At 38.2% G+C, this 18,184-nt stretch overlaps 1 protein-coding gene across 1 annotated transcript in view; it reads right to left on the bottom strand.

Moving 5' to 3' along the window:
• Positions 1-5,265: 5,265 nt before the first annotated feature.
• Positions 5,266-18,184, bottom strand: part of LOC107753912 (B-cell lymphoma/leukemia 11A-like) — a 25,188-nt gene continuing 12,269 nt past the window's right edge. The window contains exon 3 of the mRNA XM_016570185.1: positions 5,266-7,242. Coding sequence (XP_016425671.1) covers positions 5,288-7,242 — 1,955 coding nt within the window. The 3' untranslated portion in view covers positions 5,266-5,287. The remainder of the gene's footprint in view (positions 7,243-18,184) is intronic.

The raw sequence follows: 18,184 nt of genomic DNA, 5'->3' as shown, positions 1-18,184 counted from the left end.
GAAAGAAGCAGAGAGCAGAGGTCAGGAACTGCTATGGGAAAAGTATGCATGCTATGCATGCTCTGTTTGGGCCCAGGATCCCTGTGACCTGCCATTGTTCACCCTTTGACATTGAACTTGGAAGAGGGGAGCAGAAAGCTGGCTCGGCTTTTAAGCCCCGTAAAATACATACACACAAACTCATAGTGTCCATCCCCAAGTCTTAAGGGCTTTTATCTCAACTGTCAACAGTTTAAAAAGCTGGATCCTTTTCTAAGGCTAGATTTTAATCACCTCTAGGTCAGTAAACATAAAGAGCTAAAGCAAGGGCAGAGAGATAGACAAAGAGACAGAGAGAGAGAGATTACTTTGTCACGTTGGTGTCAGTCCACAAAGGAAAAGCAAAGAGTGCAAAAATGAAAGAAAAAAGAGGCTGTTAAAGTTATAAAATGACCACACAAAGCCTGAGACAAAAGATAAAGCAGCCAACTTCCGTCTTTTCGTCTGGTCCAAAGCAAACACACCTGGTGTTAATACTCATATGTACACATCCACTCGCATGTGAGCAGCGGCGTAGAATAAAGGCTCCAGCTTTTTTTGAACACAGTTTCAATAAAAACTCAATTACATACAAAAAGCACCCAGTATATAAACTCGAGCAACTTGACATTTTTGCTTTGTTCACACTTTTAAAAGTAAGACTAAATCAGTTATGTGTAAAAACAAATCTATTTTCTAAAATTTGAAATATTTTTAAATAAAATAAAATATTAGATGAGTAATTAAAAAAAAATGTAATCAAAATTTGAAGTGTTTACTAGCTGAAATAGGTTTATATATATACATATATATATATATATATATAAATAAATAAATAAAAAGTAAAAACCATGATAAAATGCACATATCAAAATTACTAACTAATTAAAAATTACAATTGAAAATACAAAAATAAAAGCTAATTATTAAACCATCAAAATATTAATAAGTACTTTAATAAAATTGATCAAATTAAACAGACACTAATAAAGCTGAATGTAGTGAAACCATAACAAAAATGTACCAGTGACTGCTTTGTTTGTGTAATCAGTCATAAACTGGGTACGGTACTCTCTTATATTGGTAGCTAAAAGCATAATCATATTAGGTGAAATATTTAATAAGGAAACATGCAAGGGGGAAGTGCGGAACATTATGAATGACAGACAATCCAATTCTGTGGAAATCTGCAGGAGTTCTGTGGGCGTAGTTTCCGGGTGGGTCTGGACATTAATAAAACAAACCAAGACAAACTGTACAGTTGTATTTCAAAATGCATTTTAAATGTATTTATTGACTCGAAAATATTAGATGAGTAATTAAAAAAAAATGTAATCAAAATTTGAAGTGTTTACTAGCTGAAATAGGTTTGAGTATTAAAATTAAGACTATTAAAAATTACTAAGACTATTAAATAGAAATCAAATAAATATATATTTAAAAAATAAATATATTTAATATATACACACACACACATATATGTATATATATATAAATCTGCAGGAGTTCTGTGGGCGTAGTTTCCGGGTGGGTCTGGACATTAATAAAACAAACCAAGACAAACTGTACAGTTGTATTTCAAAATGCATTTTAAATGTATTTATTGACTCGTGATTCATTGCATATGACATCCATTCTTTCAAAGATGACTGGAATGTTTCAGGTTGTGGGGGAGACAGGGACAGTTCAAAATAAAGAGGGAAACCCACTAAGTATGAAACTTTACTGCATATCCAAAGGCCAGAGATGATAAAACCACCTGTTCCTCATCATCGTGTTATTTCAAAGAGGATTGCGTCAACAGACCATTGTATAGCCTTTTATCTGTATAACCCCCACATAGCTTTTTCTTAGAAACTCATTTTCGAGATCCATACATTAAAATGATTCACACTATATTATCCTGCCAAGTTAAGGAGAAACGCAAAAATGGTGGCAGCATGCTGAGCTCAACTACAGGTATTTTTGTACCTTTAAAGTGAACAAGGAACAGTCTGGAATTCTAGTCTCTATATAAATACTATCTTGACTACTCTTGATGAACAATTAAATGCAGATATCCTCTACACACTGACATGGCAAACTGAAGTGTGTCACAATAGCTTTTGACAGACCATAAGTCAGCCCTACAAAATGCCAAATGTACTTCTACAATCTCATTATAATGCATCCTGAAGAACTGTGTATGCAAAAGGAAAAAAAAAAAAAAGAATCAAGAAAAAGAAATTTACAAAACATTTAGTATTTACATAGTACATTGTAACCCATCAAGAAATGAAGATGAGCGGCAAAAAAATGGAACAGTTTAAATTAATTTCCTGTTAAAAACACCAAAGTATTACAAAGAGAAACCCCAAAACTTTTTAAATTTTTTTTAAAGTATGATAAATGTCTGTTCAAGCAGCGGGTTTGGAGTATATTCACTGAGATAAACATACTTACACTGTTCCAATTTAAAGTCTAGCTTTTAAATGAAGTCGTCTTCAATTCTTTTCTTTTTAAGCTTCTTTTAAGTCCTTTTTTGCTGACCACGATTTCTAATTTTTGGACCTTTACAGTGAACAAGGAACAGTCTGCAATTCTAGTCTCTATATAAATACTATCTTGACTACTCTTGATGAACAATTAAATGCAGATATCCTCTACACACTGACATGGCAAACTGAAGTGTGTCACAATAGCTTTTGACAGACCATAAGTCAGCCCTACAAAATGCCAAATGTACTTCTACAATCTCATTATAATGCATCCTGAAGAACTGTGTATGCAAAAGGAAAAAAAAAAAAAAGAATCAAGAAAAAGAAATTTACAAAACATTTAGTATTTACATAGTACATTGTAACCCATCAAGAAATGAAGATGAGCGGCAAAAAAATGGAACAGTTTAAATTAATTTCCTGTTAAAAACACCAAAGTATTACAAAGAGAAACCCCAAAACTTTTTAAATTTTTTTTAAAGTATGATAAATGTCTGTTCAAGCAGCGGGTTTGGAGTATATTCACTGAGATAAACATACTTACACTGTTCCAATTTAAAGTCTAGCTTTTAAATGAAGTCGTCTTCAATTCTTTTCTTTTTAAGCTTCTTTTAAGTCCTTTTTTGCTGACCACGATTTCTAATCTACCTAAATTTCACAATATGTTCACACCTCATCAAGTTGTTCATATGAGAGGAAATATCTCTTAAGTGTCTCTTGTACACAGGAAAAACACTTGAACAGTGCAGGTTTTTTGTGCCATTGGAGAGCAGTTTTGTTTTATACTCAACCACCTGCCCGTAGATTAGCAGGACAGATACAGAGTTTTAGGCTGAGTGGCAAGTGCTATTCATAAACTTCACTATGGGATAATGTAGAGAATAAAAAGTCTGAATGTCAACTCGACGGGCACAAAATACGTGAATGTGGCTAAGTGCTTTGCTAATAAACAGGGGTATATACAGGACATAGCATTAGAAATTGAAGAGTGTTAGATAAAAGAAAATGTTGTGGAAGTACACAACAGTCCGCAAGCAAGTTAACTGTAAAGTATTCAGACTTTTATCCAATAATGTGTGAATATCCTGAAATACATTCCTGCATTGTTCCTGCATTAAAACTGGTCTTGCTAAACTACTTCTATTTCTAGCCAATCTGGGCTTAATTCAAAATTTAAAGGATTTTTAATCCAGACAACTCTTTACCAGCTTATTCAGGGACTATTTGTTACATTTTCGTGGATGACCCTGTCAAGAAATGAATTCTATAAAAATTGACATATTTACATAATATGCTTTTTGTTCCATGCACCAAATAGAAATGTATCAGCATACTCCAATTAACTGGCTATCTACTGAGTAAAACACATTTTCAGGGCTACTTTCTAAAAAACCTTCATAGAAAACCCAAAGCAACATTGAGACCCTAAGTTAAAAGAAAACTTACTAATGTACCTGTCCTTTTGATACCAAAACACAAGGTAAAATCTCACCAAGGCATGAACATGCCAACAAAAGAATCATACTTAAAGAAACACAACATGTTATACTAGTAAATGATATACACAAGAACATATGCTGGATTCCTGCATTTAGCGAATAGGTACTTGATGCAAGAACCTAATTTTGCATTGAACAATATCCCCAGGCTTATGGCAAATGGCAGAAACCACAGATGCTTTAAACACCCAAGGCACTCTTTTTTTCACAAGCAACAATAAAAATTCTAACGTTTTTAGTATTTCAGTAAAATGTTACCATTTAAACGTTCGTCTATACCCCTAATGAACAGTGTAAACCCCAGTGTGAATGTAGGTAGTCAAAAGATTACAGGCTTAAAGGGTTAGTTCACCCAAAAATGAAAATTAGCCCATAAATTACTCACTCTCAAGTCATCCTAGGTGTATATGACTTTCTTCTTTCAGACGAATCCAGTTGGAGTTATATAAAAAATTGTCTTTGATCTTTCAAGCTGTTTCATGGCACTCAGCGGGTGTTGCATGCATCAGTCCAAAACAAATTAAATAAAAAGCGCCCATGCATCAAAAAAAATGCAATGTTTTGTTTTGATCTCTCCCCTGCGCTTCCACGTTCGTCACTTCTGAGCGGCGCATGCGCAAAGCCAACCTCCATACGTCATCCGCCCGGAACTGCTTCCAGTGTACAACAGTGAGCGCAAGCTACATTAAAGTGATTATTATGTTTTGAATATGGATATTTTTCTTACAAAAATGCATCGATTCGGTACAGAAGGCCTTTATTCATCCCCCAGAGCCGTGTGAGGCACTTTTTTTTATGGATGGGTTCATTTTAATTAAGTGCTTTTGGACTGATGCATGCAACGCCCACTGAGTGCCATGAAACAGCTTGAAAGATCAAAGACAAATTTTTAATATTACTCCGACTGGATTCGTCTGAAAGAAGAAAGTCATATACACCTAGGATGACTTGAGGGTGAGTAATTTATGGGCTAATTTTTGGGTGAACTAACCCTTTAAATGACAAAATACAACTACAACAAGGTATGATATGTAAAAATTAATTGTTTGCAGCATGAAATGTCCTGTTTGATAAAAGACAATAACAACAGCAACACAGCTAATTCTTATCAATCAAGCTAACACACGAAAACATGCCAACCAGTAAGAAAAGAAGTACAAAACATTAAGTTATTGCACATTAGAGAGGCTCAGAGTCTTGCTTCATTTTGACAAATTTTCGTCCAGCATAATTAACTGACGCTGTGCTTTAAAAAAAAATTTTTCCCTAGGACTGCGAAAGACATCACAAAATTTATTCCATTTTAATTTCGATGCTTAAGGGCCGATCGTTGTGCCATTTTTTCATGTGCTTCTCCAGAGTGCTGTAGACGCTAAAAGGCATGTGGCATATCTCACATTTGTAAACGTCCTTGCCTGTCTGTCCATGCGTTTTCATGTGTCGTGTTAGCTTGCTGCTCTGAGCACAGGCATAGCTACAAAGCTCACACTTGTACGGCCTTTCGCCAGTGTGGCTGCGCCGATGTACTGTCAAGTTGCTGCAGTTTTTGAAGACCTTGCCACAATACTCACATGTGTCACTACGTCTACTATCCTTGGAGCTGGGCCGACCAGTGGGAAGGTGGGGGGTACTGGCCCTACTTCCCGTGCCACTGCGCCCAGAGGCTGTCCCTCCATCTAGCTCCCCAGGGGGAGTGGAGAACCTGAGACTTCCATTCTCCGAGGAGTGCTCTGAAGAAGTGGCGAAAGGTGATTGTCTTGAGTCCCCAAAGTTGAGAAGAGGATCCTTGAGCTGGTGCGATGCTGCATATCCAGCCAGCCACTGAGAGTATACGTTTTCTGAGTTGGGGATTGTAGGAGTTGGAAGATCAAGGTCCTTTTCCACCTTGATGCGTTTGGAGAGAGGGCTGTCGGATCCTGGACTTCCGACAAGAAGTTTCCTTGAAAGGTCATCGTTTGGGTAGGAGGCTGTTCCATTTACAATGGGTCCATATCCCTTGTTGACTTGATCAGACTCTTGTGGGGATTCATCACCACCTGTCTCACTAGCTGATCTGTGATCCCCTCGTTTGTAAAGTTTTAGGGCATCTCGATAGTCCTGAATTCCCTCAACACTTTTGATGTGTCGCTGTCTATTGTTCTCATGATGACGTGCACCTTCTAGGCTCAAACTAAAGTTGATATCATTCCTCTCGCCGGCCTCATTCTCATTTTCCTCCTCCTCCTCCTCTTCTTCTTCCTCCTCTTCCTCTTCCTCCCCTTCCTCCTCTTCTTCTTCTTCTTCCTCCACCTCCTCCTCGTCATCTTCTTCATCTTCCTCCTGTCCATTTTCCGGGATCATGCTGTTGTTCTCTTTTTTAAACTTTGCCACCACAGATTTAAGAGCATTGGTGGCACTGCTTAGCAAATCACTTGTGCCTGGCTCAGGTGAACTGGCAGTTGAAAGGCCATCATCTGATTTGGAGGTAGTAGAGGAGGATTTGTGCCGATGAGTCTTCATGTGGCGCTTCAACTTGCTGGCCTGAGTACAGGAGTGGTTGCAGAGGTGGCACTTGTAAGGTTTCTCTCCAGTATGACTACGCCTGTGGACGATTAAGTTGCTCTGGAACTTAAAAGACTTTCCACAAAACTCGCAAGACTTTGCTTTCACAGCTGGCATGGTTGGAGTTTGTTGAGTGGGTGTTGAATGAGGTCCAGAAGGAGAATGAGACGCCCCTGGTTGGAATGGCTGCAGCAGCCGTTGCATAGGGCTAGGCCTGTTGGGCGACATGGGCGGAGAGGACCCAGCAGAGTTGCCTGCCAGTTCCCGTAGTCGTCTCGAGAAGTCCATAGATGGGGAGTCCAAGGGTACCGAATTAAGACGCATTACCCTATCAAAGGCGCTTGGGTGGTGGGGGGTCAAAACCAGATCGTCTGGGCTCATGCGATGCCGTGGTGGGGGACTAAAGAGTGGAGGTGACCTGGGATATCTGCCTTCTCTAGGAACCAAGGACCCATCTCTGTTGGCTATCCTCATCAGGCTATAGGGACTACTGTCTGCCAGGTGTGCTGCATGTAGCGGTGGCTGCGAGGCACAGTCACCACCCATGCCTGGAGCGGAGGCCACCCGAGGAGTTAACGGGCTTCCAGGTTCGCTCTCCAGGTATATTCGGAAACCATGAGTATTCTGGGCATGCTGTAGCAGGAACCAAGCCGTGCTGAAGGGCTGCTTACAAGTTGTGCAAGTGTAGCTGCTGGGCTCATCTTTTTCTGCAAGACAAAATCAGAGAGAGAAGGTTAGTTGTCCATTTAGGAAATGTCCCTGTTTCACTACGAAGGCTCAGTAAGAACTCTCCATAGAAAGGCAGCAAGCAAGTAGCAGTTGATCACACACATTTACCAGCACGTTTATTACAAGGACAGTCCCCTTGGAGTGACAAGTGTTTAAGTACCTTGCTCAGCGGCACAATTGGGACAGCTCATGGTTTGTTTCTTGTGAAGCTCAAACCAGTTACCTTTCACTTTCCAACCCTGAGCTTTAGCCACTACCTCTATCATCCAATGAATTGAAAATGTTTTACATTGCTCTTATTTATACAGCTATGTTCTTGCCTTAAAATCTTGACATGATCAATCACAACTGTAAAGGCTAAACTCAACCTTTTGAAACTGAAGGTAACGTTGTTCAGTTTCTGTATGAACATCACTTCATATGTTAACGGCCTGTCTTTGAGATATCTGACACAAAGGCCAGAGTTAACAAAAAACCTGTACCCAATCAAAACACTTTTTACTGCATAGGAGATGCAAGGGGGAGGCTGGTAAATTATGGATCATTACAATCTGCAAAAATTACAGTTAATTGCTGCCACCTGTGTGGGGTTTGACCTCCTCTGGAAATTTTTCCATCATAAAAGGCCACTCTTTGCCTGTCTATTCTCATGCTTGCTCCAATTAAATCATATACCATTATCGCATTAATCATTTATTTAAAGAATTAAAAATACATGCTTTTCTATAAGACAACAATCATTACAGTGTATAATATCCCTCATCACTAGCACAGCAAAAAAAAAAAAGCATTACTAGCATACGGTATTGATAATTTCCAAGGTACATGACAAAAAAGTAAGAATGAAGGTGCAACTAATTTTAAGTAATCTTATTAGCTTTCATTCTGCAAACACAGAAAGCACACCCCAAGCATTTCCTGTCTTTTAACACCTTGTTAAAGGAAACTTTTGGTGGGGATCCAAGCCCATTTGATCTTAGATTTAAGTTGTGGATGTAAAAGGAGTTTTCTGAACTCCAGCGAGCAACAAATCCACTTCATAAGTGGGTTACAGTTCATGGTAACTGGTATGAAAGCAATCCGCCCTAACTTGTAGCAGTGAACTACTAACTGCAAATTGCATTCAGTTCACATTCTTTGCATCTCTTTCAATGCATTTGCAGCAGATGAAAACAAAAAGCCGTTCCATTCTGTGTAAAGTTAGTGCTAAATCTAACAAGACAAATACTATGTGCAAGAGAAGTGCAGGGCAGGGAGAGAAAGAAGAAAATCATACTTAAGTTTGGACCAAGCAATCAAACCAAGTGTGAAAACAGCCTAAAATAAGGGAAGTGTTCTCCCTAGACATATAATCATCCTGCGTCGCTGACATTTAAAACACCCACCTCACCAACAGCAGCTATTACTTGGTGGCTTTGTCTGAGAGGCCGACTTATTGATTACTTTTAACCTTGTTCCTCTCAGCTCATGGCCTACAATCACATTTTCTTTAGTGATATGCTAAAAGGTGAGGGGAGGTATGGCAGAACAATTTGTGGGCATTTGTCCATCCAGATTTTAAGAACAGGACAGAAAAGAACCATTTTGTGTCTGCATGGAACATCAGCAAAATATCATTTTCTAGGATTAATTGAAGATTTTTACGCATTTTTATGTGATTATATATAGTATAATATAATTCCATTCATACCAAACAGCAAGCCTATAGAGGCAGTCTGTTTTTTTTTCATTCTCTCTCAGTTATTCTCTCATTGTCCTGGTCAGACCCAGTGTGTTGCATTGAGCACCTGACCACAGACAAAAATCTATTTGACCAATACAAACACTTCAAGGACAGAGTGTGACCAATACAAACCTTCAAGGACAATATGAAATTTTTATTGCTCTTCAAGTCTTATGTGGAGAGATATTAACTTTGACAAACTCCCATTGGTTTCAATTTTTTAGTCTATTTCACCATTTTAGTTGTTTGCACATTTTTTTTGCACAAGGTTTATCTCCTATTTGGTACCTATGAGCTGTGTTTAAACTGATTAGACCAACTGACCTGTATTAAATGTATTATCCAATTTATATTTGCAGATCTACCATGTGTAAAGACTTCTTTCCAGCTACAGATAAAAATACACAGAAATGGTGTAATTGCAACCTCTGCACTTTAGGTTACATCAGATTATGCCTGAATCCCAGAGCACCACATGCAAGTCACTGCACATGCACCCTTATTATACAGTCTTTTTCTTAAATACACAAAGATAAGCATCAGTGTGAAACCAAAGACTTGAACTCTGTGCTTAAAAGGCCCAGATCAGAACATTTGACACCATGAAAACACATTTAAGATTTACTATTTGAGGACCACGATGAGGCTACAATTATGCATAATTTACCAGAAAATAATTACACTTCACTCAAGCATCTGTGCCCTCACACCTGACCCTAGTTTAATCTAGACATGATTATTCTCATATTCAAATCAATGTAATGAAATGCTCCAAGTGCCATATGGATACTCTAGGGAAAAGGTGAGAAAACCTTATTTGGCCACAAGAAATAATGCGTTCGTCTGGCAGCTGGTATATTCTTGTCAGTGCCCATAAACATGTGTTGGTCCAAGTGTTTAATTTCCAGTGATCTCAATACCAGTGCTGGACACACACCCTACCCCCCACCACAAACTGAAAGTGTCTAAGAGGGTAGCCATCTTGGAATAGGGCCTCTCAGAGCGCCAAGCAATGGGTCAGCAGTCACCTTAGCAACGCACATTAAAGAGGCGGACAGACAAAAAGGAGTGGACCAGACGGAGAGGTGAAGGGGATGGTGTTTAAAGCCCACAGACGGGTGGAGGGATGGGGGAGGTGGCAGTCTGAGAAAAATAAAGAGGTGGCTACTGGGAAAGATGGACTGGACTAGTCTGCACAGGGCAAAGGTGGACGTTTTGTTAGCATACAGGACCGTCCCACAGACAGAGCAAACACCGAAGCTTGAATACCAGTGAAGAGGGGAACATGAGGTTGAGACAGTTTGACTCCAGCAAATATCTACAAGCAATAATCTGCATTATATACAGATAATGTGTGGGAAAATTTGCTTAATTTTCATGAAAATAAGAATTTAAGAATGCAAAAAAAAAAAAAAAAGTCCTGAAACAGGCTTCATTTTCTTTATGCAAAATATTTAATATGATTTTATGGTAAATTTTTTTGTGAGATTCATCCTAAAACTGTAAACAGCCAGTGCATCCTAACAAGGCATGGAACGATAAAACAGAGAAGAAGAGATGAACCAATGTAAATCTGCACACAACCAGGATGACTATTTTTGTCGATTGCATTGCACTGGGTAGTCCTGTCCATTATAAAATGTCATTGATCCAAAATCCTGTTTCACATAACTGTTCACTAAACATTAAATATCTGCTGTTGTTGTTGACAATAACTCCACTTCGTGTCAAGGTAAACCACACTCTTAACGATGCAATGCATGGCCTTGACTGGCTTGCTGCTTTATTTAGAACTGTTACTCTAAAGAGATCCTGAAAGTACATTAACACAGCTGGCCTTCTGCACTGATGTATAGTGTACAATGAGAGGTCCAATATAGCTCTAAACTTTACCACCATGCCAACATTTCCACACTTCTCAACAAAGATTATTTCAAGTCATCCTTTCTCTTCTCTGTTTCTTTCTTTGCATTCTCCTGATCCATGAGAGGACTACAGGCATAAACGGACATGTGATAGTCAGGCCTTGTGAGAGGATTCATTCATGAGGAAGCCCCCCTCAGGCAGAGCTCTGGTACTGGGACCAGTACAAAAAGACCAGTGTTCCCAATTCACATTACAGCCATGGGGTCAATATTTAAGGCTCCCCATCTGGCGCATCTTGGCCACAAGTGATGTAGTAAATCAAGCTGGAATTAAATGAAATCATTTCTCCTGTCCTGGCTTAATATATCAAGACAACTATAATTAAGTTATTCATACGTTGTAAAAATGATTTTCAAAGTTTTTCAAACTATTTCAGTATTTCTGCTTCACAATTTCATGTTTAATTCAGTGTGCCATTTCATTGTAATTATTTGTGAAATTAACTAGCGATTTCTGATGGAAATTGTTTCAGCGCCAAATTTTCTTCAGTGTAGTTTTATTTCTCCTATCCTGGCTTAATATATAAAGACAACTATAATTAAGTAATTAATATTTAGATTCTCCCAAATTGCTATTGCATTGCTATCTAAACCAGTAGTGTCAGTTTGAGACTGTTCGTCTACCTAATGGTCCAACCAATGGGTGATCAATTAAGTTTTATTCTTGCAGCTATGTTTGCTGATACTAGCGGCACACCTCATAAGCTAAAGGTTAAGCTAAAACTGAAGTTAGCAGGTTAAGCAACAAGCTACATCATGCTAGCATAACTGAATTTGACATTAGCTACATGAGGTGGCGTTTGATAAAGGGGGGCTATGAAAGCCAAAAGCAGCTGTTACACACAAGCAGACATAGTATTACTACCAGTCCACCTTTACCTCAAATATAACAGCTCTAGCACATGCTGAACAACCTTAAACATAACATTTACCATCAATAAGCTTCTGTAAGATGGATGCAACCATCACTTGGTTAAGACAGGCCACACTCACCCCAATTCTTCATTCGTCTGACATCAAGCTGGATTCCAGCTCTCAGCTTTGCTACTTAATTGGATGCATATGTTCTGATCTGCATCATGGTATGGTAGCAGATGGAAGAGTTCTGCAAACTGCCACTGCTTTTGCATCAATGAAAATTTTTTTAAAAATAGCCAGTGAATTCTGAAATGAATACCTTGTCCCAAGCAGTGTTGGGGAAAGTTACTTTTTAAAGTAATGCATTACAATACTGCATTACTCCTTAAAAAAGTAACTAATTGCATTACTTTTTATGGAAAGTCATTAATTATGTTATTTTGCGTTACTGTTACCTGGGCTAGGCTTGCTTATTTGTTTTTGTTTTTTATAACAAAACCCCCAGAAGTTAAATATTTTGGCAACTGGAAAGGCCCTTTCACACCATAAGTGAAATTAATAAGCCTCAGATATTTTGTTATAAATTTAAAAGTAATACGTCACTTTACTAGTTACTTGATAATGTAATCTGATTACATAACTGATTACATTACCCTCAACACTGGTCCCAACCAGGTGCAACACAAGTTTCCTACGACAGGTAATTTGTCTGTCCTCACTTTTTCAAAAGGAGGACTACAGAGCGATATGAAACAATCACAGCTTGCAGTGGTCATGGCTGGTTGGCCATGACCAGGTTGATCTCATGAGAAAAACATTACTATTTTGCAAGATGGCAAATTCGTAAAAATGTATACCATGAGATTATGGAAACTTATGTTTTTTAGAAAAAAAAAAGTTGTGAATTGCCATGAGAGTTGGTTATGACACACTCACATGAAGAGACAGTTTGAAATAGGCTACTTGTCGCTCAGTTTGGACTCATATACTCATATCCAAATCACAATTTAATATACTGTGCATGCCTCTTGTAAATCGAAGTTTACAAATGAATCAAAATGCCATGTGGATGGATGTTCTGCATGCAAAACTGTGAAATATTTTTTCATGGGTAAATTAATCAGCTACAACATTTTGGGTTCGTGTAGTCATGAAAGATTGAGGCAGATGGCATCAGAATGCTATCTGTCACCGCTACCACATTTCAATCGCAACAACTGAATAGTAATCAAAAAGCAACAAAGCAACAGATGAATCATCCTTATAACAACATACATCTCAGGAATTTCGACTAGAGTTGGAATGTTACCTGTGCGCTCTTGCCAGAAATCAGTCTGGAGCCCTGTAGCTCACAGCTCTTATACAGTACATACTTTTGAGAGACTGTAGGAGGTCAAAGGACGAAGAGAGGGGCTGTTTTCATCAGGTCTTCTAGCAATTGTAAACGGATATTGACAACTTTTTTTTAACCTCACGAAGTACAGGGTAAACTAGTTGTCTGTTTGAGAGTGGGAGTGTTTCATCTGTGTGTGACGGCCGTGAATGAGTGAGCTCTGAAGATATTAAATCAAAGGCACACAAGCTTCTTTATTCACCACAGAGCAGGAAGCACAGATTTCTGATTTGAGACACTTGTGCGGTTAACTAAAGTAGTGTGACTGAGTGAAAAGTAGAGGAGAGTGATAGAAACAACAAGCGAAAGAAGGGGTACAGAAGGCGAGCTTTTGCCTTCTGGTGACAGCAGGATTTATACTCAGGCAGCTGTAGGACAGCACACCATCTCTAGCTATGCACTAGAAGAGCCCTTAAATTCAGACATTCCAGGGAGGCGCTGGCAAGACCGTACATATACACGGCCCCGTTGAGGTCAAGGGTCACAACTCAATGAGTGGTGGAGCCAAGCGGAAGAGTATTTGACAGAGCGGCACGACAGACTTTCAGCAGCTTTCTGGCTTCTCCTCACAGTCAGAGGGACTTCAAAGTATTTTAAAAGAAAATAACATACAGGCACAGCATTTAAAGACCCTAGGATATCAAAATTTGAGTTTTTATTGTTGTTGTTTAGTTCATTTGTGTTACAGTAGCTTGGAGGTCATTATTATGCTAATGTATTCCTAAGAGTTGACAAACTGAGCAGATAGATGCATTTAAAATCTCTCTGGTCTTAAAGAAATGGAAAATGGACCACAAATATTGATGAATTATCTTCCATTACAAACATCAAAATGATACATTTTTGTCCAATCAAAAGTGCTATAGAATGAGAACGTCTCTCCTGCTAACAACAATCTATTTCTGACTACATGACTAGCAATAGCAAACAACAACGATTCACAATTGTGATGTAAACTAAAGCCATCGGACTGTTCTGGAAATATTCAATAGGAAATATGTCAACACATACGCTTGTAAAGTCATTTCATGGGGTCTTTAAACATGGTGTCCTTGGACTTATAGATGTATATAGTTGATTCTAGTATCAAATCATTTATATACAGTGGTTCTCAAACGTTTTGACTCGAAGTCTCCACGTTGTCCAACACAATATTCAATATAAACTATTTCCAGTTCTTCTGCTGTAATTATGATGAAGCTGCTTGTTTTCAAAGTTTTTTTTAAATTAACAGAAAACAGTACTGATATCAACACAACAGTTATGGGCGCATATTTTTATTATTTTTATTTTATTAGTTTATTACATTATATAAGTAATACATTTCATTTTTTTTCTCCAGAATTTCTATTTAGAGTTCGATCAATTTATATTGCTAATAATTTTTCTTGAGGCCCCTTAGTGGACCCCGGCCCCCTGGTTGACAACCTCTGCCTTAGAGTACCATCAGTAACATGCTAGATGAATATGGTTCTGATTCAATACCAAGCTTAATATCAAAGCACTATGGTATTACCATCTAATATCATCGGTTTACTATGGTACTAACCAGTGCCGATCCTAGACTTCTGGGGGCCCTACGCAAAACTGTGTCGGGGGTGGGGGGGCGGGGGAGTGGGGTATGAATGGTTATGAACGAATGAATGAAATGCATTTGTCCTTGTTTCACTCCATCTTGAATCGAGCTCGTGGAAAGCGCTTGAGAAACAGTGTCTCTTCCTCGGCTCGGTACGCTTTCAACTCATTTTTTTAGTCTCGAGCAAGACTGTCACATTACATGATTTTACTGATTTTTACGAAGGAAGGGCGACAGCGCACTGCATTAAAATAAATTATCATCCATGTTTTCATAACCGCTGGCCAAATTCAAAAACGAAACTAAAATGAAATAATCTTTGAGAGCAAGGGGGCAGCTTGCGTATTTTGCGTATAGGGAGGATCGGCTCTGGTACTAACAAAACAAAGTTTTGTGCAGAAGAGTACAAGTATGTTGATCCACAAAGTCGACAGACTCCACAAAACCAAAATTAATTGCTAAAACAAGGTCTCCAAATGTTTCAAACAACTAGAATTCTTGATTTTGATTTTCTTTTCAGTATGTGTACTCTGCTTCTTAAAACATGACAGGAAAATCCTGAAGAGGCTCTACACCACAACGAGGGCATCTGTCCTCTCAGTGTGATGGGCCTCTGGGTTTATATGTGTCTTTGTGTATGTGACAGTGTCTCTGTGTGTGTCTGTCTGCGATAGTTCACTCTGACAGGCTTGGAGGGCAGGGGTTCACGGAGCAGGGCAGGGGACAGAGGAGATGATCCATTCTCATCCAGACGATAATGACATGACAAGAGCAATGGGAGCAGGGGGATCAGAGTTTAGATTTGGACAGATTTTGGTTTCTAAACCAGCCCTTCTAAATGTCTCATAAAACTGTTGCCGTTCACTGCACTGGATGATTCTTGGCCAGAATAATGAGTCACAAGTTTGGCTATAAGAGACTCCATGTAGTCACACAGACATCACATGCCAAATAAAGTGCACCAATCTATGCATGTCAACACGTTTATACCAAACCGTTAAAAGGTTTGACAGATTTTCTCCACGATGAAAGCATGTAACACTGTCTGTCTGGGTTTCACACACGTGCATTGTTTCAACCTTCTCATCAAACCCTCTTTCTTGCCGTAAACATCAGTAGACACGCTTTCACATGCAAACTCAACACGCCACTTAAACTGTCATGGGCCTTTATGTTCAGTCAGTAAGATGCTGAATGGAAGCTTTGTGACCGTTTCATGCCTGCATTCTACAAGTGCTCAATTTGTTACAGCCGCAATGTCACCACGGTGTGTTGCTCAAATGCAAGAGAGGCAAACAAACTACAGAAAGAGGGATGAGAAGACAGTGGAAAGAAAGAGACTATGAGACAAAGGGTCTAAGATGGGATCGTCTGAGAGGTAGGCCTATAATGAAAGAAAGAGAGAGAAGTGCAAACAGACAAAAGAATGAGAGACTGGTCTGAGAAGAGCAGGAGAGGCTGATACACAAATACATAGATGGACAGATAAGTGCTAAAGCAAATTAACCTCTTTAATTGGACCAGCGCTCCCTCTGAGCTCAAAGATTGTTTCAGGCCACTGACAGCTGACGGGGCGAGACGCTACAGGCTCATGATGGGACATCTGCTCCCTGGCTAGACTGATAGCACTTCTGGACACTGTATATTATATTTGTCAGAGCTAACGAATGAAATGAAGGGATGTCAAAGACAAATAAGAAACAAAGGCATTAAATCCTGGACTAAACATAATTAAAGACTTCATAAAACACAAAAGGTGATGTTTTAATGATGCTGTTCTCTATATAGTGGTCGAGCCGATATATAGATTTTTTGATGACCGATGCTGATATCTTAAAAAGCAGGGTGGCTGAGGAATGATATTAAGCTGACATATATAATATCACAATATTTAATTTAAGATAGCAAATAACACAAGCATAACAATTATTGCAATTAAATGTAGATTTATTGGACATAATATTTGCTGAAATAATTATATACAAATATAAACAATTTGAAAATGACTTGAAAATTGTAAAATACTTTAGACAGCAACTTCTTGATTCAGTAATTCTATTATGGATTTTTAAAAATATAGAAATTGTTAGCATATATTTTTAGGCACTGTATTTTCAGTGCTGTCAAAATAAAAGTCCCACTTTTGACACCAAATAGAATTCCGATGACAAATCTGGGCTTATATATATTGGTCCACCACTAGTTATAGTCCATACAAATGATGTGCTAGATTCCAAGTTTTCTGAAGTAAAATGATAGCTTTCTGTGACTGACCAAAATGTAAGTCTTTGTTCACTGTAAATCTTTCCCTCTGCTACAACTCTGAAATCTCATTTGACCATATATTCCGATCTGTCATGTGACAAGCAAGAACCAATGACCAGTGACATCAAAATTGCCATTATGTGTCTAAAGGAAAATTTTCAAATTGAACACAGTCATTGTTCTGAATTTACAGTGCTTTCTTTTTGGATTTGGACACCTTTCGTTGTACAGAAAGACTGTGAACTTTGAGTGTGATCATTCGTCCTAACATCTCCTTTAGTGTTTAATGAAGAAAGAAAATCATTTGCCTCGTTCATCATTCAGCGAGTAAATGATGACAAGGACTTTTATTTTTAGGCGAACTGTTCAGAGGTCATTGCATCTAGGTTTCATAGCTGATTGCCAAGACGTGTATGTATATGTTTTCCAAAAGCAAAACTCAAGAAACCAAGGACAAGGTTAGATTTTTGACTCAATGATTTCAGAAAAGTAAACCACAGTTGCATTTCTGTCAGGGAGCAGCAATAACAGTGAAAGGCCAAACAATTTCCCTACCATAGTGGCTGTTTCCTGAACTCTTCAGAATAGAGGAAGAAGTCAATGGACAAGGAGAGCACATCTAAGCGACCTCCATCTTGATGTGGATGGCCTTGGCTAGTTTAACCCACACTTTCACAAAATAAATTACATCTAACATTAACAGAGTTGTGGAAGAACTAAAACTTTTCATGGATGGCTGCAAAAAGAGATCATGGTGAATGTATAGCCAGTGTCTCTCCACATTCAGAGGAGATATTGAAAGGCCGTCTACAGCTCAAGTATTCACTTCTGATATTAAGCTGACATATATAATATCACAATATTTAATTTAAGATAGCAAATAACACAAGCATAACAATTATTGCAATTAAAATTAGATTTATTGGACATAATATTTGCTAAAATAATTAGTAATAAATAATTTGAAAATTTATTGATTTAAAAAAAAATATATATATAAAGAAATTGTTAGCATCTATGTTTAGGTACTGGATTTTCAGTGCTGTCAAAATAAAAGTCCTATTTATGACACCAGATAGTAAAAAAAATCTCATATATATATATATATATATATATATATATATATGGTAACACTTTATTTCGATAGTCCACTTTAGACATTCTATTAACAGTAAGTAAC

Source organism: Sinocyclocheilus rhinocerous, unplaced genomic scaffold, assembly GCF_001515625.1.
Source record: "Sinocyclocheilus rhinocerous isolate Xijiao unplaced genomic scaffold, SAMN03320098_v1.1 scaffold2666, whole genome shotgun sequence".
In the NCBI taxonomy this organism is placed as follows: domain Eukaryota; kingdom Metazoa; phylum Chordata; class Actinopteri; order Cypriniformes; family Cyprinidae; genus Sinocyclocheilus; species Sinocyclocheilus rhinocerous.
Note: the sequence above shows the minus strand (reverse complement) of the source record. Positions and strands in the feature narration are given on the sequence as shown.